Raw genomic sequence first — 23,899 nt, forward strand, 5'->3', positions numbered from 1 at the left:
TCAGGCTCCCACCACCATTTGCTTGGATTCTTTCAATAATTTTCTAATTATCTCCTGACTTAAAGTGTTACCTCATTCCAATGCACTCTCCATTTAGGTGTGAAATTGATTTTCCTAAAACATTATTTTAAAAGGAAGTGAATGGCTACCAGTATATGAGTCATTACTAATTAGCAACCGTCCCTACATTCAGTTATTTACCAATTCTCATCTTTTTACTCCTACTTCCACCATCCTCATTCAGATCCTCATTGATCCTTGCCTACTTAGAATACAGTCCTCTTCTAACTATTCTTCCTAATTCTAATCTCTCTTATTCTATATTTAATAATACTCTATTATATTATTTCCAGATACCTTTTGCAAATGCACAATCTGATTATGTCACTTTTCCAAAATCTTGAATTTTTCCAGATTGTCTACCAAATAAAGTCAAAATTATTTATACTGGTATTCAAAGCCTGCAATATTTGGCTCCCAACAAATTCTTCAGTCACATATCATACCATTTTCTTTAATGTCTTAAATGGGAATGTTTTACATGATCTCCCATGTATAACCTATATCTAACTGTCTTACTGTCTCAGAGAGACTAGAAGAGATAGAATTTGAATTTCAGAACTTTAAAAAAATCAAAATGTTAAAAAAAATTGTTTTATATGTAATCAGGGAAAATTTTATTTATATGTATATAAACACACAAATATACATCTACCTTGGGAGGCAATGAAGGTCTTTGAGCCATGAGCATCAGGTACATGATGCTGTCTGGTCTCATCTATCTTAGAAATTCAGTGATTTCTGAGAAAACTGGGGAAGAAGCCAGGACTAAAGGCCTCATTTTTAATGAAAAAAAAAATCCCTATCTTCTTTTCATTCCCATAGTATTGGCAGCAAAAGCAGGAAAACAAGACTTACCTGGAGTATAATGGAAAAAAAAAAACAACTTCCTAGTTGCTGTGTAATTTCATAACACTAAAGATAAGACAGGGAAGTAGGATGGGTTAGGTGCTGGTATAGGGAAGGGCCTTCACCTCAGAGAAAGGTAAAGAAAAAGTCTTGTGTGGAGTGTAATCTTAACTCACAGAATGTAAGTGATGGAGAGAGAGCCTAGTTCTTTATCTATTAGTTTCCAAGAGGAGTCACCAGTATGGAAATTAGGGACCCTTCCCCATTCCTCCAACTCTCATTTAAGTGCATGGGCTGCATAGGAAGGTCAGGGATGTTTGGGGCAAGTTTCCAAGCTTTGGAAGCAACACCATGGAGAGAACTAGGCATTTTTGCAAAACACCCCCTGTTGTCACGTCAGTCACAGGACCTGAAGCTGGACGGACCTGGCTCAGTATTAAGAGAGCAGTTGCTATTTTCTTATGTTCGCTGGCAAGCACTGCCAACCGGTAAACGCTACTATCATTTCCCAAATCGCCAAGAAATCGGAGTAGTTTTACTTGCTGGTAAGCATCCTGGCACCATCAGACAGAGTGCTGAGACAACACCTGCCATCTGGCAACAGACAACAGGCCCAAATGCCAGTTGGCACCGGGTCCCGGTGTTCTTAGCCAGCTGGCCCAAAACACCACATCTCCATCCAACTGGCACTGAAGCAAGAGTGGTTTTTGTTTTGTTTTGTTTAAATTTGGTACTCCTCCTTTGCAGTGTGTTTGTAGTTACCCTCCCAGTCCTTTTCACTTAAGAAAACCTGACACATGCTCTTGGCGTCTGCTGCTCAGAGAAAAGCTGAGAACAGCCCCGCGACGGATGGCCGTGTTTGAAAAGATCCTGGCTGGGGAGACCAAGAAAACTGGCTTCTCCCAAAAAATAAGCAACAGAGGCTCCAGCTTCTGAGAAGTGTGAGCAGGTACCGGGGACAAGAAAATTTGAAAATCAAACGTGAGATGAGGAGTTTAGAGTCAATTGAATAAAAAATAAGAAAAAGCAAATCTAATTAATACACGACAAAGAGGTCGTTTGGTTATAATTATGCAGTATTGTAAGGAGGCATAAGAGGAAGGGATCCAGAAACCAACTTCCCCTCCTCACTTACTGAATGCCCAGGGACGGCCTTGCTGGAAGCTCTGGAGCTCAGATTCTCAGTTCTCAAGGGGCAAACTCTGGGTTTTCTCTGAGCTCCCAGATGGCTTTATGAGGTTTGTGTTCAGGGTTTTCCTAAAAGACTGGTTTAGCAAAACAGAGACTTGGGGATAAAGTTGTCTTGTAAGTCATAGTGGGGTCCTCAAAAGAAATTAATGGAGAGAGGGGGATGATGAGGAAACAGGAAGAGAGTGGAAGGGATTTGGGGTAACGGTTTGGAGAAATAAGCTCCATGAGACCTGGGGATCTGATGAGGTTTTGCTCTTTCTGTGGCAGGGTAGCCCAGTCTCAAGTTTTCCAGCATTCCATGGCTGACAGGTCTATTCACCCCATGGTGGGGCTGGGAATTAGGGAAGGGGAAACCCTGGGATCCCAAGGCACGTTCAGCTTAAGGGAGGGCAGCTCCTTATGGACTCGCCCCTTCTTCACTGATGCCCAAAGCTGATGATGGGCTAGTCTGAGCTTCAGCTTCCTCACAGGAAGCCGGCTGCTGTGGGAAAAAGAAGCCAAATGGGGGGCCCACTTCCTTTCTCCTCCTTTGTAGAGCTTCTCTTTCGAGTATCCGGTGCAGGGCAAGTCTAAGGGAAACACTCTGCTTCAAAGCATCTCCCCACTTGTGTCTGGAATTCTACCCATAAGATATTTATATGGGCTAATAAGCCAACACCTCTGGGGAGGCAGGGGAGCGGGGTGCAGGGGAAGGGGAGGATCAGTCATTGATACCTCACTGCGAAGTCTTCAGATGTTTTTCCTGACACTTAGTGCTCAGCAGATGTTCTAAGGTCAGAGTCGCTTGATAGGAGCACAGGCTATATTAGGGGTGAACTAACATGCTAAGTAACTTTGAGCAGACCATGGGGCTTGGGATGAGACAGAGGGAGCCCCACGAAGCAGAGGAAGGGGAGAGGAGGACATCAAAAACTAACTTGACTTTGAAAATTAACCAGGACTTCCCGGCTCCTCTCACCCACATTGTCATTCCAGAGACCAAAAGAGCCCATCATTTTATTCTTACCAAGTGGTCTAGTGTTCCAGCTAATCCCGAGGCCATTCCTAATATCACAGAGCAAGCTCATCAGTTCATATTGGGGGGAGGGAGGTTTTGAGTCAGGGATTTCACGTTACCTTGGATTCACTTCCAGAGTGGACTAAGACCTCCTAAGTGCTGGGAGATCCCAGCCATGTTCTTTCTGACCTGAGAGAGACTTTCTGCCTTTACTTGCTTTCATTGCAGTCATTTCTATGATGTGGTCAGAGCTTCCTTATTTTCTTCCATGTGCATCGGCTGGCATCCAAAATATACTGGAAATTATTTCTACTTAGCATCACAGATTAAGAACTGGAAGGCCATCTATCCCAACTTGCTCATTTTACAGATTGAGAAACTGAGACCTAGAGTAAGTAATTTTCCCAAGATGGCAAAGCCAATGTGAACCCATGTCCTCTGAGTTGAGATACTACCTTTTCCACTGCATCATGCTTCCTCCTTCTAGATTTTTACTTGGATTTTAAAATTAAGTTTCATATTCAAAGATTTCAAGTTGGATGATTCTAATCTGTTTCTTATTGAGGACTTTTCTTACTCATAGAAAGTTACCAAACTCATACACACTTTATCCCTGCTCCCTCTTTCTCTCCTTCCCTCCGTCTCTGTCTCTGTCTGTCTGTCTCTCTCTGTCTGTCTGTCTCTCTTTCTCTCTCTCTCTCAAGACAGGATAGAATTACAGAATTAAGTTTAGGAAAAGATGGAAGGATCGAAATATGGGGATGGGGGAGACCTGAGACCTTCCTAGACTTGAAAAGTGGACAGGCTGAGATCACACAACCATTCCAATGTCTGAGGCATTCCTGGAGCTGGCTAGAACATACCACATATTTAAGGGAGATGGACCAAGGCCAAAGGCAGATCTATTTGGCCATTCTAGCCTTGGAACTACTAAGGCCTGCCCAGAATCCCCGCCCATACCATGTTCTTTCTCTGTCATTGCGCTGTTCCACCTTCCTAGGCCCTGAGAGTAGGTTCACAAATGCAGAACCGGCAAGTACCTCAGAGGATCTTTATTCCAAACTCCTCATCTCGCAGATTAAGAAACAGAATCCCCAAGAAATTATGTGACTTACCCAAGATCATGCTAGTTCTAGGTTGCCACCTAGTAGAACCAAGATTGGAGCCCAAGTTCTATGCTTCTGGATTTTCTGCCATTTTGATAAGATTTTCAAGACTTTTACAGCCTTCCCAAACATCCCCTGCAGAGGGGCACAATCCCACAGGAGCAGAAATTGGGCTCGGCAACCTAAAACAATTTTGGAGTGATCCACAGCATCTCTCTGACCCAGAATCTTAATCTCCCCACAGATTCATCATCCAAATTTGATTGGAAGAATATCTACCATTGCCAAGATTCTCCTTCTTCTTAGGAATACCAGTGTCTCAGAATTAATGCTATAGATATATGTCTCACTACAGGTTATGGTCTAGGAGAGGGGCCTGGTTACTCTTTTATCAAGTCCTAATTCCATTAAATGGTGGTTATTTTATTCACTAACGACTTATAGTCTTAGATTGACATGCATAACCATCCATGAACTTTATGTTTTAGGTGTCAATTATTCTAAGTTCTAATTATTCTAATAATTCTAATTATTAAGTTCTAATTATTGATCAGTTGTAACTTCCAATATAAAGCCCATTATAAAAATAAGGGCCCTTGTATGTATCACTCCTCCCCTTTTACCAAAGAATATTAGAGTTGGAAGATGCCTTAGGGACCATGACAATGGCCTTTTTCATTTCACTGCCATCAGTATTGAAGTTCTCCAAGTTCTTTGGGATCCTTAAGGAAACAAGTCTATAAATATTCTTTACTAAAAGTGATAAGGATTGATTCGTACCCTTAAAAAAATTGGCAGCAAACCCTGCTTTATTGATCGAGCCATCTGATACAAACTTCATCCACATCTTGTTGGAGCTGGATTTGATATCATCTGGTTTCTCATAGCCACAGAAGTGACCAATCAAGGCACTCTCTTCTGTGGCCCCATCCCGAATTTCCAAGTAGTCATAGGCACAGCTGTCATGGCGCTCAATCTAAAAGAAGAAGCATAAATTAGTGGGTGACCAACAGGTACCTTCATTCCCTTGGCCTGGGAATAGAACTGTAACTAGGCTTGGGTGATCAGAGTTGTATCCAACACACCGAAGGCACTGGGGGCATGCTGAAAACTGTATTGCAGGGGAAGTCAATCCCTGGCCAGGTTTGGCTCTCCTGCCTTTGTCCCATCCTGGGTATCATTCCTGTGACCTCTCAGGGTCTTGTGAACCAGTTTTAAAAAATTGACTTGTGTATCCCCTCCTCCAGGTATATTTTATACAGTTTCAGGCAAAATAACTGCTAATTATGGCTCTTCTTGAGAATAGGATTTAATTTGGGGGGAGGGAGGGAAAGGGGACACAACTTTCTCTTCTCTTGATTAAATAAAAGAAGGATTATGAACTCCTTCTTTATTATTTATTATGAAATAGATCCATGATGTAGTTAACCATCCTGCCATGTCAGAGGCTCTGGTTTTCCCAACCTGGAGACATTATCCTGAACAAAGTGACAAAGAAAGAAAGATGGCTCAATTTTTATCAGCTCAAGAGGCTCTCATACCCGTCATAGCTATTCTAACTCTCCAATGACATTAAAAACAAGATACTTATGACACGTGTAATGCAAAGCATGCATGTAAATATGGAGACATATACACACACTACATATACATACATGTAACATCTCATCTGGATGAATGTATTCTGCATCTACTAAATTCTTAATAAAAGTCTATTAAATGCGCAAGGGAAATGAGTTTCTTTTTTTGTAAAAAAGTTTTTAGAATGGCTCACCTCAAATGCCTGGAAAGTGAGTCCCACATGAAACCCCTCAGAAACAGTGATCTTCCAAACACATTCCTTGGAAGGCCGGTAGTCATCTGGATAATTGGGAGACTGGATTTGGCCAGAATCTTTGTGAATTTCTCCCCCGCATATAGCTTCAGAAACAAAGACAGACACAGGTGAGGAGCATGTCCCCCCAGCAGGATCTGGAGGACAGGGGGCTCTGGACAACGCTCAGCAGGCTGTTACCCACAAATGGGCAGGTGTTTAACACATCTGGACCCATCCCTACAGTACAGCACTGGAGCCAGCTCTCACCACTAGGTGGAGCGACTTGCAAAGGTATGAGATTCACTGATTACAGGTGTGAAGTCTTATCGAGGAAAATGACCATCCAGCAATGATTTCATCATTAATAATTTATCCTTATTAAAAATAACTTCAACTAGAGATTATCAAGAGCAAAGAATTTTAGAGATGGAAAATATAAATTCTGGTTGCTGCTCTTCCACAAATATAATTTCAGACAAGTCACATCCTCTCAGGTCTCAGGTTCTCATCTGTCAAATGCAGAAATTGGACTAGATAGTAGCCCTTTAAGGTTCATAAAGTAAATTATAAATATTAGTTCATTTTATTCTCAGAACAAGCCTTCGAGGCAGGTGCTATTATTTACAGTTTGGGAAACTGAGGCACAGAGAGGGTCACACTAATTATAAATGTCAGGCCAGATCTGAACTCAAGAAGATGAGTTGTTCTGACCCCAGACCCAACGCTCTGTGCACTGTGGAGTCCCCAAAGATAAAGAAACTTTTTTTTAACCAAAGGATTAATGAAGGGGGTGGGAAAGAATCAGTGAAAGTAGGTTGAAGAAACTGAAGATGTTAAGTTTAGAACTTGGAGCCAGACAACATGAAAAGTTCTGCCTTTAGGCCCGTCATGTGGAAGATAGATTAGTCTTTTTCTGCTTAGCATAAGGAAGGCAGATCTGGGAGAAACGTGTAGAAATTGAAAAGATGATTTGCACACATATATATGAAAAATATATAAAATATATATGTATATCTATATATATGGATATACAGAGATAGATATGGATATAAATATAAGAAAAAACATCCCTAATTATTAAAACTAATCCCCAAAGTAAAATGGGCTACTTTGGTTTCCATGTTTACAAATTTAAAACTGTACTAAGACTTGTGGGATACTCTGTATAATGAATTTATTCTCATTAGAGATCTCTTTTTAAATTGTTTTTTCTTTTATTATGAACTTAATACTCAGAAAAACAACAAACATTTCAATATAGAAGGAACACAGAAGATGATATAAATGAAGTCCACGAGAAATTGTTAAATGGAGATTGAATGACCACTTGTTGGGTAATGATGGTTCGGGTCAGGGTTAGATTAGGTTACTTTCATTCTGTCTCTGAAATTCTTATATTGTGAGGTTCCTGGGTGACAGTCTCAGAGTCAGAAGCAAGGTCATTTTATTTGTTCCCTGTCAAATATTTTTCCTTAACAGCATGTGTATAGGGTTTAAATGATTTTCTCCAAAAGAACTGGAAATGGGGCCCAGAGGGTTGATGTATAGGGGAAGAAAGGTCTATCCTGTAGAGAGCGTGACTGGCCTGTTGATTCCAGGACACAAGAGATGGTCTCAGATAAACCGAGGCAAAGTTTACCCCATCACCACTGGTATCCCTATGTCCCACCTCTACACCCTCAAAGGCTCCAAAGTATAGCTCATACACACTTGTAGGGTGGGAAGAAGGTGAATGATTGGAGAGTGAGGTATTTGCCCAAGAAGGGAAGTCCCACAGCTGGGTTACCACAGACCTTCATAAACAGCAAAGAAACCCTTGCCCAGGATATTGCTGCTGCTTCGGAACTCGACCCAAAGGCGACTGTCCGTGGAGATGAGGGGTTCTGGTACTTTGTCACCACAAAATCTACCTGAAAGGCAAAAGGCAAACATTTAGGACACCCTACTAGAGTGGAAACAGTCCTGGACTTGGAACTGAAGGATCTGGATGCTTTGTATCCCAAGCACTTCCAATCTTGGGGTCTCGGGTCCTCATCTATGGAATAAGAGCGTTAGGCCATGTGACCTTCGAATTCTAAATTTCTACTCTTAAGGCCAGCATAGGCAGGTCTTTTCGTGCTATGTGGCTCCCTATTACCTTCAGGAGCATGTCCTTTGACATTTAAAATTTTTTACAAGCTCTCCATCCTCTCTCTAGTACTCTTTCACTTTACATCCTTCCACATAATCTATGGCCCAGCTTTATTGGTCTATTCATTCCTCCTCCCTGTGATAACCCATTGCCTATCCCATGATGGAATCCTGTTCCTCCTTACTTCTTCCTCTTAGAATCCTTGGTTTGCTTCAAGACTCAGTTGAAATCCCGCCTTCTGAAGGAAGTTTTTGGTGGTCCACCCAGCTACACAAGCCTTGCTTTCTAAGCTTATCTTCTTTTTTATGTAGCTATTTATTTGTATGTTATGTGCTCCATAACTGAGTCTGTTAAAGACCTTAGCTTAAAAAAGCCAAGGTTTCCCACTGCATCCAGGGCCATCTCTGGGCTTCCTAATCTACATCTGGCCAATGGACCCAAGGCCACTAGAGGAGAAAGTGAGACAGGTGACCTTGCACATCCTTTCCTCGCTTAAATCCAATTCACTTGCATGTCAGAGCATCCCTGATCACCCCCTGATGAAACTCTGATTTCATCAATGTGGGACACTTTCCAATGACAAAATTTCCTCTACAATAGAAATTAGTATCTGTTCTACAATTTATAGTGTTAGAGGGATGTTTGTGGCAATAAGAGATAGTTTGTCCATGGACCCAGAGCCAGCTAATATTGAGATCTGATCCAAATAATTCCTGACTCCAAGGCAAAGGCTCTGTCTACTACACAACAAACAGCCTTTCACTTTGCATATTATCGACAATAAATGTCTATTTAATTGAAATTCTGTTATGTCATACTGCCCAAGGACAAAAGGACAGAGACAGGAATAATCTACGGGAAGACACAGCCATCCATAAAATTCAGTTCACAAATAACGGTAGCATGAGCATCATTGTTAATACAATTGTACATTGCACACACAATAAATCATGTGTTACCCTTTGTGTGTAAGTGGGACATTAGTGACACATTGCCTATACTGTGAATTCTTTTCCTCCAGTAGGAATAACTTGGCACTGATAACTCTATACTATCTCCTGAGATGCAACAAAGTGAATGAATATAACCAATGGAACATAAATTGTGACACATAGAAAGTTGGCTTCTTGAAGGCATCACATTGTTGAATACTATAAAATGTAAATTCCTTGGGAGCAAAGGATAATTTTGGCTTTGGCTTTATGTGCCAAATATAGAATAGAAGAGAATAGAGAATAGAATAACTCCTGCAATATGGTAAGTTTTGAATAAATGCATAAATGTTATGTCATCTCAATTTCTTTTGAAATACAACTTTTTCACATCTATGAAACTCATGTAAGGATTTTTGTTAGTTTTTGCCTTATTTGTGCTATTCATAGATTTCCAGAATCTCAGAGCTTAAAGAGAAGCCAGAGATCAGTTACTGCAGAGATGAGAGCAAAAAAGGGACTTGAGGCAAGAAGTTCCCATGATAGTCTCCATGAGAGCTGCTGATTATGTCTCTTTATCTTTGGATCCTATCACTTAGCATCATTTGCATAATAGGCATTTAATAAATGATTAATTGAAATATCTGTTAAATTCAATTCAATTTTGCAAACATTAAGGTGATTAATAATAAATGATCACATTTATTTCATGCATGAAAATTTATAAATCACTTTCCACACAACCCTATGAAGTGAGTAGTGTTTTACTATTTTATACAACAAACATTCTGCCTCCCTTCCTATTTAACAAACACTTCATCTCCCTATTCTTTGCAACAGTTTCACCTTCTATGCTATATAATAACCATTCCACTTCCCCCATCCTATATAACAAACATTATACCTCTCTATGTTATATAATATTCCACCTCCCCATCCTTTTTAAACATTTCACCTCCCTATTCTTTATAATAAACATTCCACTTTTCCATTCTAGATAAAAATCCTTCTCCCTTTTCTTTATAACAAATATTATATCTCCCTATGCCATATAACAAATATTCCATTTCCCTGTCCTGTATTACAAATATTTCATCTTCCTATCATTTCCATGTCTTTCCACAGGCTCTTCCTTCATGCCTGAAATGCACTCCATCCTGATTTTCTGCTTCTTAGAATCTCTAGTTTCCTTCCAAGCTCACCTCAAACTTTTCCTGATTCTCCCCAGCTGCTAATGCTTCAACTCCATCTCCAAATTATCCTGTATTTATTTTGTGCATATCTATTTGTGTGCTTGTCTCCTCCATTAGAATGTAAGCTTCTTCAGGACAGGGACTTTCATTTTTGTATCTGTATCCCTAACACTTAATTAATATAGTGTTTTATTCATAAAAACAATAAATAAATACTGCTTGGTTGATTGATCTTCATTATATAGATGAGGAAATGTCTTGGAAAAATCAAGTAACCTAATTGTGATTAGAAAGCTAAATGTTGGAGCTGAGATATTATAAAAACAACATTTATACAGTACCTTACCTACATTAATTTAGTTAATCCTCACAACCACACTGTGATTACTTGCAAGAAGATAATTTTCACATAAACCTTTTACTAAGTTATACCATTGGAGGTAAACTTTTGCTATGGATGAAATTTCAAATCATTCATTAAAGAATGAACAATCTAAGCTGGAAAAACAAAACTAAAGTTCAGAACCAGAAAATTTAAACTAAAAATGCACTGAATTCAAATCTAAACTCAGACACTTAATAAATTGCGTGATCCTGGGCAAGTCATTTAGTTTCTCTGGATCTAAATTTCCCCATCTATAAATGAGTGTAATAATAACAACTACCTCCTAAGTTTGGGGGGGGGATGAGATAATATTTGTAAAATTCTTTGCAGATTTTAAAGTGTATTATGAATGCTACCATCGTCATCATAATTTATTTTCTCAACCAGACCCTTTTCTTATTTACTTAGGAAAAGAAAAAAGTCACTCCCATAGTATATCAATTTGGGCTTTTACTATCACCATCTGTTCAGTCTGATTTAAAAGGAATCCTCCTGGCAATTGCTCCAGCCAAATATGTTGGAAAACAATTTGGATTTATACAAGGAGAGTCACCAAATTTTTCATACCCTTTAACCCAGAAATCTTACTGCTGGGCCCAAAATTCTAGGAAGGTCAGAAATGGAAAGAAAACTCCAATCAAAGTATTCGCAGTGGTAACAAAGAACTGGAGACAGAGCGGGTGCCCATTAACTGGGGTATGGCAGAACTGGCATATGAATACAAAGGATAATTACTGTGCAAAGAGAAACAATGAAGAATTCCAAGGAAGATGGGAAGATCTGAATAAACCATGGCCGAATGAAAGAAGAAGAATCTAAATGACACTATGTATAATATGAATATAGCCATGTAAAGCAAAAAGTTTACTAAGCTGCTCAAAATTCTTGGGGTTTTTTGGGGGGAGGGTTTTGGGGGGAGAGAATCAGAGTTACAGAGCTAAAAATGTCCATTGTCTGAGGCCAAATTTGAATTCACATCCTTCTGACTCCAGGGACAGTGCTCTATCCACCATACCACCTAGCTGTCCCAAATTCTAAGGAACTAAAATAATAATAATAATAATAAAGCAGCTTCCTCTCCTTTTAGCAGAGAGCCCAAAGGCACATATTCACTGTGTGAGTTATTTTTCTTGAGTACAGGGAGGGTTTGGTTTTAAAATGAGGGTGGGGAGGAGGTCATATCCAGAAATGATTACAACATAACAAAACAGGCAGCATCAAAAAAAAAACAGATTAAGAGGCAGTGTGACATGCTGGTGAGAGGGCTGAATTCAGAGCCAGTCAGAGCTGGGTTCAAGCAGGGCCTTTGGCCCGTAGTATCTGTTTGTTCCTAAAATCAGGTGTTTTATTTCTCAGTAAGGGTCCCAACCAACTCTCTAAACATTTAAGTCCCTGGGAGTGCTCATGTACCTTTGGTAGAGGGGATTTTCTCTCTGATGGTTTACTACATCAGTGAAATCACACATCTGTTTTAAAACAGACACATTTTTTAAAGAAAATAAAAAAAAAACATAAATAATTCTCTTAGTGATCTTTTCTTCCCCTGAAATGATCCTCCAAGTTATTACCCATCATCGGGATGGCAAAGGGACTTCCTGTTGCCCTATATCATGAGAGCCTTCTATTTGAGGGGGTTGGTATCTGGCCCAGGAGGGTCAGACAGTGGAAGGCAGTAACAGCTAAAGCCTCAGCCAGCAACAAGCAGAATTTTGCAGCTAAGGGTGGGGAATAGATTACCAGAAGCTAATGGGGGCAGCTTGGGGAATAGGTTACCAGAAGCTAATGGAGACAGCCTGGGCAGGGCCCAAAGCCATCCCCGGCCTGTTTTTCTTTTGTTCTGAAAGGGGAGGAACTGGACACCAAACTCTGAGACAGGCCTCAGTGATCAGAGTCCCAAGCCAAGGTCTGGGTCAATCGTACAGGAACAGAGTAAAGGAGGGCCTTGGGCCGGGGGGACACGGAAGCCTCTCTCTGGGCACAGCTGCCTCTTGAAGGTTCCAGGTGCCCATTTGGCCATGCTCTTTAAGGTCTTTAAAGAGACTACAGAGAGTTGGACTTGGACACAAATGGCTTGTAGCCTGAAGCAAAGGAAAATAAATGCCCCTCCAGTGAGTAAGCCTGGAGCCCACCCAGCCAACAGATCTGGATGTCTAACTATGGCAGCCTCCCCTCCCTAGAGCTCGTGAGAACTTGCGATAAAAAGCCCACATTCAGGCCGACTGTGTTCCCTTTCAAGTTCTCATCAGAGATTTGGAGCTGGAAAGAACCTCAGTTCAAGGTCATCTAACCCCTCATTTTATAGATGAAGAAATGTAGGGCCAGAGAAGGGAGGTGACTTGTGAAAGATCACACAGTTCATAAATATCAGAGTTTAGACAGAATCCAGGTCCTCTGATTCCAAATCCATCATGATGTGGCCAGGGAAAGTATTGGATTTGCAGTCAGAAGATATGGAATGAAATCCTGAATATTAAATCTGGAGTCCAGGGACATGGGTTAAATTCTGTCTCTGATATTTATTACCCATGTGGCCTTGGGCACCACCCACTTAGTACTCAGCTTCCTAGTCTGTGAAATGAGAAAATTGAATTAAATGATGTCTCAGGACCCTTCCAACACTGGCCATTGGATCCTATGATTTACTTGTTGGATAACTTCAGACAAATACTTTCCACCTTAGGCTCTCAGCTTCTTCATTTATATAATGTAGATAAATTCTGGCTCTAACAGTCTATGAATCTTGTCAGTCTTGTGATCCAAATGGGTAGAAATCAAGTTATCGTTCAATCATTTTCAGCCATGTCTGACTCCTCGTGACCCCATTTGGGGTTTTCTTGGCAAAAACACTAGAATGCTTTGCCATTGCTTTCTCCACCTCATTTTAGGATTGAGGAAATTGGGGCAAACAGGGTAAAGTGACTTACCTAGTATCACACAATTAGTAGTAATTAGTAATTATTTACTATTTTTTTTATTATTACATATAATTATATAATTATTATAATTTTTAAAATACTATTAATTAATAAATTAGTAAGTGTCTGAAGTCAGATTTGAACTGAGGAAGATGAGGCTTCTTGACTCCAGACCCAGTAATCTTTGCACAAAAGTACCTATCTACCAGCCCAGATATCAAACAGAGGGGGAAAATAAAAAAAAAAAGTTAACATGCCTGTGTACTGATAGAACAAATGTCAGGGAAAAAATTCTCATAAAATAGAGGAAAAGTAATTGTTGCTGTTGAGGGTTTTGGGAGGGGGGGGGGAGGTGAGGAGGGAGAATTAATGAATTCATATGACAAACCTAAATGGAACCATTTGGATGGGAAAATGGCAGTCCCTTTTGGCATTAGACATCACCTGCCCTCACTTTGCCAGTTTGCCTCTGAGAGACAGAAAAATAGTAGCATCCATCTCTCTTCCAAGTACCAGGAAAGTAAAACACACATACACACCCACCCCTTCAAGTCTCATTGTTGTGATACTAACCTCTTTCCACTTTTCCCCAGTTTCTGACCATCTGCAGCCTTTTGGGTTTGTCATTGAATTTATCACTAAATTAAATAAAACCTAACTCCTGCCAAGGGTCCCAAATGGAAAAGCCATTCATAAAACTAACATTCTAAAATAAGTTCTTTGTTAGCATCAATTGCTTTTGTTTTTATAATAGAAACATTACCAGGATGGAAATTTAATTTTTACTGTGAAAGGACAGATGTAGTTAGTCATTCAACAATAAGAGTAATAAAAGGAGTTAAAGAAAAGCAGAAAATGTTGGAGTATACAACACATCATATCATCATAGAATTATAGATTTGGAAGTAAAGGAATCTCAGAAGGACCTCTTCAAACTCAAGTTTAGCCTATACTTTCTTGGATAATTTCTCGGACTTCTCCCCAAACACCTTCTATTCATATACAAGAGAAGATTTGAATTTATTTCTTCTTGATCCCAAGTCCAATGCTCTATCCTTTTAGTAAAGAAAATTGCAGACATGGTATCTGCCCGCTGGTAGCTTATGAAATGCATAAGGAGATAAGACAAATAGAGAAATTCACTGGTCCCAGGAAAATATACCATTATGTAAAACAATATAAATCTATTTGCCAAAAAGACCAAAGAAAAAGGAAAATAATTCATATGTGCAAAAATGTTTATAGCAGTTCTTTTGTAGTGGTAACAGAATATCTATCAAGTGGAGACTGGCTAAATAAATATTGGTGTATGAATGTGATGGAATACCATCGTACTGTAAGAAATGACGAAGGGAATGAGTTCAGAGAAATGAACAGATGCAAAGTGAAGTGAACGATTTATGCAATAAAAACAACAATATAAAGGCAAACAACTTTGAAAGACTTAAGAACTCTGATTAATGTGAGGATGAACCATAATTCCAAAGGACCAAAGATGATATCCACTAGCCATCTCCTAATAGAAAGGTAGCACGAGACATTTTAGGGATAATCTCTTTTGCTTGACTATACATATTTGTTAGAATTCTGTTTTCCTTTTTCCTAATGGAGGAAAAGAAGTTGGAAAGGACGGAAAAGAAAAGCATACTAATTGAAACATTAACAGTTTTTAAAAAGAAAATAACTGATGCTGGACTGACAAAATTCTTGCCAACCTACAGTTTCCCATTTTATAGACTGAGAAACAGAGGTACACAGGAAAGGGTAAAATATCATGTCCGAAATTAAGAAGCAAGATAGACAAGGATACAAGTAGGATTAGATAAATTCCCCGTCTGCTCCATTCACTCAGTTGGGATTTTCCTCATTTGTGAGGCTGTCCCCAAACCAAGGATGTGACTCATTCTTTGGCTTGGATCTGGTGTCCCTCAGTGAAAACACTGAATGTTCTCCTAGCTACTTCTGAGGCTCCTTTTCCAAAGCAGGATGGTGCTATGAGAAGGAATTAACCAGGGCAAGGGGTCTCACATGAGCAAATGGAGCATTCCTAGATCTCTGGGTCCTGGACTCCAAGGAAGAGCCCATGAAGGCTGCAGAGAAGAGGGAATGTTGATGAGGAAATGACAAGTGGATTCTGTGGAGTGTGATAAAGGGTTCATTCATAAAAAGTTATGCCCCATTGATGGCTGGATTTTCACACACTTCCCTGGGAAAATATGCAAAGCACAGTTTTTTTTCCCTTCAGAGCAAGAGGCATACTTTTCCCAATCCACCCTAATCCTATCTTTGGCAAAACAGCATCGACCTGACTCCTCCCAGAAGATTTCATGGCTCTGACTGAACTCCCCCCCCAAAAAAAATCCCCAACCCTCCCAGAGGTCAGCTCCCCTCCCCCCCTTCCTCACTCAGTGCACTTGTTCCAAACACAAAGGTTCACCAACAACTTTTGGAAGCCTCTCAGAGCACGCCAGATCTTAGGCAAACTGGAAGTTCTACAAGTGAAACCCGATGGCCAAAGGCTTGGGGCCAGACCTCACTCCTCCACACACTCACACGCACCCCGCCACTAGCAGCTGGTAAAAACAAGGGCCAAAATCAAGAATGGAGAGAAGGCCAGAGCTATTTGGTCCGTGCAGTTTGGCCAGGGAAGCCAGGATCTGCAGGGAGAGGGAATTTGTATTTCTTTCAAGGGGTGGAGGAAACCATAGAAACAGCAAAACATCCAGGAGTAAGGAACGGACAGTCCCACTGTACTCTAGAGGAGTACGTTCAATTGGTGGGACATTGGTTAGCCAGAAATGGTCCATAGGAGGCCAACCAGGATGGTGAAGAGTCCCAAGTTTATGCCATGTGAGGATCCTTTGAAGGAATTGGGGACGTTTAATCTAGGGAGAGAAAGCTTGGGATGGAGGCAAGGAGAGGAGATGGGGAGGGAGGGATCTTTCTGAAGATCTGTCATTGGAGGAAGGAATGGTCTAACCCTGTTTGTCCAAGAGGACAATAATACAGAGTAGAGATGGCAAAGGGGCAAATTTTGGCTTGATGTAAGGAAGGACTTCCTAACAATTACAGCTACCCCAAAGCAAAAGGAGCTTTCTTTAAGGGTCATGAGTTTCCCTTTGTTTAAGGTCTTCAAACATATGTTAGATGACCAATTGTTAGAGGTGATGTTCAATTTCGCCTTCTACAAGATAATCTTTCCCAGTCCTCCCTTAGGGTCTTCCTCCTGGGATTACATTGCATTTATATCGTATATCTTATATATGTGAATAATTATTTGCATTTTCTCTCTCCAACAAAAAGTTAGCTCCTTAACTGCAGGCAATGTGCTTTGCTTTTCGTCTGAGATACAAAGATTAGAACTTAATAATGCTTCAATTGATAGCTGTTGATTGATTTGATTGATTGATCATAATAGGTAGAAGAAATTCTTCTCTTTTAGATACAAGTTTTAATATATGGCCCCCAGCTTCCTTCCCATTTTTGAGATTCTGTGGTTCTAATTTTGTGTAATTTCTTCTCTTGTGGTCAATCTCTTTTTTGGTTCCCCCTTTGCCCTATCAACCACAATTTGTGAGCCCATCAACATTTTGAGGCTAAGGAATTCTCTCTCTCCATGACCAAAGATCATAATTTTAGAGCTGTAATATTCTTTAGAGATCTCCTCATTTTATAGATGAAGACTCAAAGGCAGAAAGAACTAAAAGCAGAATTTGAACCCAAGACCTAACTACTACATAAAGCTTATTGTAGTATATTAAACTTCCTCCCAATGTTTCCCTTTAAATCTCTAACATATAGCTTCTGTGAATAAAAACTGAGGATGCTGTGGAGCCATCCAGGACTTATTAGGAGGGGTCCCAGCCCCCTATATTTACCAAGTACTGTCATCTTTTTTAGTCCAACAAAATATGCAGCATGACAAAATAATAGTGAGCAAAACCTTCTGTAGAATAAATGTTTCACATGGATCAGTAATATTACCAAATATATATATATATATATATATATATATATATATGTGTGTGTGTGTGTGTGTGTGTATATATATATGTCACCATGATAAACACTTTAAAATAGTAAATAAATTCAGAGTAGTTCTTTCTTCAATCAATGGATACTAATAATATACCTTCTTTATTGTTCACTTGTTTTAGTCATGTCCAACTTTTCATGATCCCACTTGGGATTTTCTTAGCACAGATACTGGAGTGATTTGCCTTTTTCCTTCTCCAGCTCATTTTACTGATGAGGAAATTAAGGCAAAAAAGGTTTAAATGACTTGCCCACACAGTAGTAAGTGTCTGATGCTGGATCTGAATTCAGAAAGATGAGTCTTTCTGACTTCAGGCTCAGCACTCTTGCCACTATGCTACCCAGATGTCATGTTTGAAACATTTTATATTAAATATACACTGGGTCTAAAAGGGAAGAAAGAACAGGTTTTGTCTCAATAGAGAGTAAGTTCTCCATCACCATAAATCAAGCTGAGGCTTTATGATTATCAAAAATAGAAAGGATATTTGTATTTTAAGTAAAGGTTAGATTACATTGCTTCCAATGCCCATTTCAATCCTCAAATTGAATGTCATTAATTCTATAAGTATTTATTACTCTGTGCCAAACATTGCTCTAAGATATGGGGATACAAAGATAAAATGAAATCCTATCAGTTTTCATATGATCTAGGCTCTGATTAAATGCTCATCCTATATGTTATAGAAAGAATACATTGAATAAAAGGCTAGTTTAAGTCAATTCTGAGGTCTTTTTTAATTATGAGATTCATTTTAATACCTAGGTTGTCTCTGATGATAAACTAGACTTAAGCATTTCTTAAGTTCCTAAAGACAGTAATGAGGGGAATCTCCATCCTCCCCTACACTAACTACCATTACTCCTGGTTTTCTTTTATATCTATGTTCTTTTGACATACTTTCTACTCATCCAAGCAAGTTGGAAATAAGCAGGGCATGTCCTAGAGCAGGAGAAACTAGGGACCAGCCATAGATACTCAGCTTCCCTTTCATACCCAAGTTCCTTTGACATACCTTCTACAGGTAGGGTATGTCCTAGAGCAGGAGAAACTAGGGACTAGGATTTATCATGAGATTCTAATTCAATAAATACCCTCTTCTGCAATGAGAGGCTTGAGTCCCACAGAGATAATCCAAGGGCCAAAGCCTTGATCTGAACTCAAGCCTTCTGATGGCAGATGCAGCAGAACCATGATGGGTTAAAGAGCAAGCTCCAAGGATTACGGCTGCTGAAATCTGTTCTCACTATATCCTCTCCTCTTCTCGCATGTCATCCCATCATAAATGTGATTCTGAATTTGTTTTGCTGTTTGGAGTTGAGGTCTGGGAATCAGGACTTGAGGTTTTCAGCCCAAGCATCTGTTCCCACACCTACTAAAATATACCTAATCAAGGAAGATTAGAACCATAAGGCAGCCTGGAAGAAGCTGACTTATCTACCCTTCCAGTGTCTGGGTGGAGTTGAGAATGTAGCCCATTGTGAGATAAGTCAATTTAATTCCTCTTTATTAATTGAGAGTAAAAGAATGTAAGCACTTTAATTGTGTAGCCAGCAGCTCTTGGGAGCATGGGCCAGGCCAGTTCCCGTCCTCTGAGGGAAGAAGCTTACAGACCACAGACTTGTGTAAGGGAAGGCGTTTTCTGCCAATGACTGGGAGGCTGAGAGTGGGGGCGGTGGCGGTGGGGGATGTTGTTCTGACCCTTTCTTGGTGAAAACAGTCAGGAAGGAAGCTTGGAACATTTGATGAAAGAATAATGGATCAGAGAGATCAGGGCCCAGGCATCTGCCTGGAGAGGACATGACTAGGGGCCACACAGAGAGAAAGGTTGCAGAATGAGGTGTGAAGATTTGAGCAAGAGACAAACAATCTTAGAAATAGTCTCAGCTCCTCCCTGGAAATTTCAGAACCGGACACGTCCCAGCCAACTGCAGAAAGACACCGAAAGTCGGGACTCCTGAGAAGCTCCTTGTTTGGGCTACTTCAGAAGCGAGGGTGCACCAACCGGGGAATGAGTTCTGATTCAGGAGCACTATTTGCTGGGGACTCTGTGCCAATTAAACATTTCATCATTTCAGTGGTGGTTCCTGCGTGGCCTTTCAGTGATGACAAACTGGATGGTTTTGACCCAAGTTTGACTTCAGAGGTTTTCAGTTTCAAACCTGAATGAGGGCTGGAGTCAGGTGATAATTATAAGCATCCAAAACCTCCTACATTGCATCCAAGGTTGTACAGGATCCAAAACTGAGCTGTGTGAATGTTAATCATATATAGACAAACTAGAAGAATATTAAAAGTTACTTTTTCTAAGGAGCATCCAAAATCAAGCATTCAAAAATACTAGCATTATGTACTGCTGAAAGGCTGGGAAACAGTTTACATATATTATCTCCTTTGATTACCAGGAGGTATAGATACTACAAGTTTTTCTCCATTCTTCAATAGATTATCCAACGAAATTCAAAACTATCCTCCTGGAAGACATCGAAATCCGCCCTTTTCTATATTTCATCCTACCTTCCCAAGTCATTTCAGGATAATTCTTTCCAACATGCAGTCCATATTATCTGACACTGTTGTCCTAGCCCCTAAAACAAGTCTATTAAAAGTCACATGCATCTTAAACTCCAAGAAATTTTTGGTCTGTGGCCGATTGCAAGGTGAACTGAAAAGCCACATGCATCTGTGCCAAGGAAAACTTCTGGGTAGTTAGAGGCCGACCCAGGCCATAATGATGTGATTAGAGAGAAGTCCCCCAGGCCATAGGTTGTCTGTGGGAGGCTGGCCACAGACCCTGCTTCTCTTGCTTGGTCCCCACCCAGCTGCTGCAACCAACACGAGGTTGTGATGTTGGAGCTCATTCCTGTGGGCGAAAGCCTCAGGAGTACACTCTCCCTTATACTAGCTAAATTTCTCTTCTTAGGTCATGGGTAAAAGAAATCTTTTCTGAGACCCAGTTTTTACTGAATTTATTAAAAAAAAAAAAAAAACCACCACAATAACCATAATCTTTAACTACACGCAGCTTTTCCCCCAGATGTCTGGATATATCTTCCATATATTGTGTCATCTAATTGATGATGATAATGATGAGCATAATTAGCATTTGCTTAGCTCTTTAAGATTTGCAAATTACTTTACAAATATTATCTCATCTAATCCTAGTGAGTGTATAAGGCTGGTTTTACACTAAGGTTTCCTTGACTCCATGCCCTGGCACTCTGTGCATTATGGAGCCAGCTACAACCCCTCTATTCTTTTATTTAAAGGCATCGGGCATCTCCTGAAGGAGTTAGAGAAGCATAAGAAACTGAGAATCAGAGAAATAGTGATTTAGTTCCAAAGCTAGGAAACTAGCAGAGATTGGATTTGAATCAGGACCTTTTCTCTTTCCCTTTTTTTTCTCAATTCACATGAAAACATTCTAACATTAACTCACCCAAGAGGGGGGCTTTTCTCCAGTAACCATCTCGGACTTCTACATAATCATACCAGCATAGCCGGCTTTTAAACAAGTCCATGGATGTGAAATTCAGAATAATCTGTAAAAAGACAACACAGAATTAGGGGCAGAGGGGCAGACAAATCCAGCAAAAAGCTTCTTAAACATTTCTCCCAAGCCACGGCATTTTATATCATCTCTTCACATGCAAACATGATAACAAGTAGTCTCATAGCCTTCACCTGAAAGTACTTTGATATGCAGCAATGTGCTCTATAAACATATTATTGCTTATCTTACTAATAAAATATGACTAATAATGAGAACTGTAATAACAAAAGTCAGCATGGCATAGTAGATGGAGAGTTTGATGTTCAGTCATTTTAGCCATGTTCAGCTCTTGTATGACTCCATTTGGGGTTTTCTTGGCAAAAGTGCTGAATAATTTGCCTTTCTTTCTCCAGCTCATTTTACAGATGAGGAAACTGAGGCAAATAGGGCTAAATGACTTGCCTAGATCAGATTTGAACTCAGGAAGATGAGTTTTCCTGATTCCAAGGCTAGTACTCTATCTATTGCACCCTTTGTATAGAAAACTAGCATCAGAATTAAGAAGCTCAAATGCCACCTAAGACACTCTCAACACTATAAATTCCTGGACATTTGCTGACTTACTTTGTGTAAAGGCACTTCCCTGGAAACTTCCTACACCCATGAAATCACCCTCCTAACCCCCTCCCCAAAAAAAACTACCAAAGAAAATCATAATGAATATTGAGAAAGACAGAGAATAAATTGGGAGGAATTGGTTGATAAAGAACTTAAGCTTCTTAAGTCATTTGGGTCTTGACCAAAAGAAAGAGACATTAAAAGATTGGCCAGGGAAAGAAGAGACTAGCAATTTGATAAGGGAAAGGCCATCAGTGAAGTGCAAATATATGGGGAAATCATGGTCATTTCAACTGATGTAGGAGAATGAAGCACTTTTTTTTTTCAATTTCTTTCTTTTTATTATTATATAGAGCTTTTTATTTATGAGTTATATTCATGGGTAATTTTTCAGCATTGACAATTGCAAAAAACCTTTTGTTCCAACTTTTCCCCTCCTTCCCCCCACCCCTTCCCCCAGATGGCAGGTTGACCAATACATGTTAAATATGTTAAAGTATATGTTAAGTACAATATATGTATACATGTCCATACAGTTATTTTGCTGTACAAAAAGAATTGGACTTTGAAAAAAGTGTACAATTAGCCTGTGAAGGAAATAAAAAATGCAGGTGGGCAAAAATAGAGGGACTGGGAATTCTATGTAGTGATTCATAGTCATCTCCCAGAATTCTTTCGCTGGGTGTAGCTGGTTCAGTTCATTACTGCTCTATTGGAACTGATTTGGTTCATTTCATTGTTGAAGAGGGCCACGTCCATCAGAATTGATGAATCACTTTCATGCACTATTTCTATTGATATTTTTGTGGGCTACGTTAGTCTTTTTTTTTTTTTTCAGGATAAGCATTCCTTTTTTAAAAAACTATTCCTAACATCTTTTCTCCAGTATTCTCATATCCAAAAAGCCATTCCCAAGTGACTCCATAGGATTCTACTTAATCTCAAGCAGACCTCATTGCATCGTCCTACCTACAGGCAGATAAAGACAAAAATTCTGATTTGGAATTCTGGTTGTCTGCCTTTCTTTGATTGCTCTTGTTTCCAGGGTGCTATAGGATGACTATAGACCACAACTACTTGGCCCTTTATAAGAAGGGTCTAGATCCAATCCTACTTAAGTTCTCTAGGAACACCTTTAGTCTTCTCTTGCTAACTATGAGACTTGTTTTAGAAGCTGTCCTTTCTCTCTGTCTGCAATTCCATTCTTTGCCCTCAGTTTGAAGAGATGATCTTGCCTTCTCTGAGGATAAAATCCACTTTTAATCCAAACCTGAATCTGCCTCCCCTCCCCTTCTTTCCTCTCTCATCCCCTTCCTTCCCTTTCTCTGCATCCCATCTTCCCTTCCTTTTCCTCCCCATTCCCCTTTTCCTTTATTTCTTCTCTCTTCTTCTCTTCCTTTGGACTGAAAGGAAATCTTTCCTGCTGACCGTGCTCTGGTAGACAAGCTTTTGCCACTATGCTGTTGCCAGATTATCTCCACACCACATTGCCATAAGCATGTTGTGTCCCCTACCCCAGCCCTGACTCCGTTTTCCATCTCTCCTTTTTGCTTGATCTTCCCCAGTTAGTTCCTAGTGCAATTCTAGGTGAGTTAATTGGACTTGTGTTGTGAAAACAAAACTGATACCCATAAAAACAATGGCCACAAATCAACACAATTGATTTGGATAATGAATATGTTACCAAGGAAGAATGCAGTAGCTGGCATTCCCTGGAGATTTTTAATTGATTTTGATAATTGTTTACTAAATTAAGTGCGTTTAGTACTGGGAATACAGTGACAAAAACAAAACAGAGGGAAGAAGAGAGAAGAGGGGAGAGAGGAGGAGAGAGGAAAGGAGAGGAGAGGGGAGGGAAGGGGAATTCCCCATATGGGAAGTCCCTCCGCCAAAGCAGGTATCAGCAGGTCTATGACTTAGTACTTAAATCCTACCTAGGTAGTTCCTTGAGACATCTAAATGTTAAGTGATTTGCCCAGATTAAGAGATTAAGAGATTTGCCAGGATCATATACTGATTAAGTGCCAAAGGAGGAACATAAATCCATCTCCTTGATCCCAAGCCAGAACTATCCATCTCACCAACTGCCTACATACAGATCTATGTTTGGGGGTATGTGTGTGTATATATATACATAAACACTCACATATAATACATGTGGATAGGTCTCTGTGTGT

General features: G+C 39.9%; 1 protein-coding gene across 1 annotated transcript in view; it reads right to left on the reverse strand.

Moving 5' to 3' along the window:
- Positions 1-23,899, reverse strand: part of TLL2 (tolloid like 2) — a 156,209-nt gene that overhangs the window by 28,928 nt on the left and 103,382 nt on the right. Inside the window, exons 10-13 of the mRNA XM_031956177.1 lie at positions 21,051-21,153; positions 7,813-7,929; positions 5,978-6,123; positions 4,984-5,179 (exon numbers count right to left, since the gene is read on the reverse strand). Of these exons, the coding sequence (XP_031812037.1) occupies positions 4,984-5,179; positions 5,978-6,123; positions 7,813-7,929; positions 21,051-21,153 (562 nt within the window). The remainder of the gene's footprint in view (positions 1-4,983; positions 5,180-5,977; positions 6,124-7,812; positions 7,930-21,050; positions 21,154-23,899) is intronic.

This window comes from Sarcophilus harrisii, chromosome 2, assembly GCF_902635505.1.
Source record: "Sarcophilus harrisii chromosome 2, mSarHar1.11, whole genome shotgun sequence".
Lineage (NCBI taxonomy): Eukaryota > Metazoa > Chordata > Mammalia > Dasyuromorphia > Dasyuridae > Sarcophilus > Sarcophilus harrisii.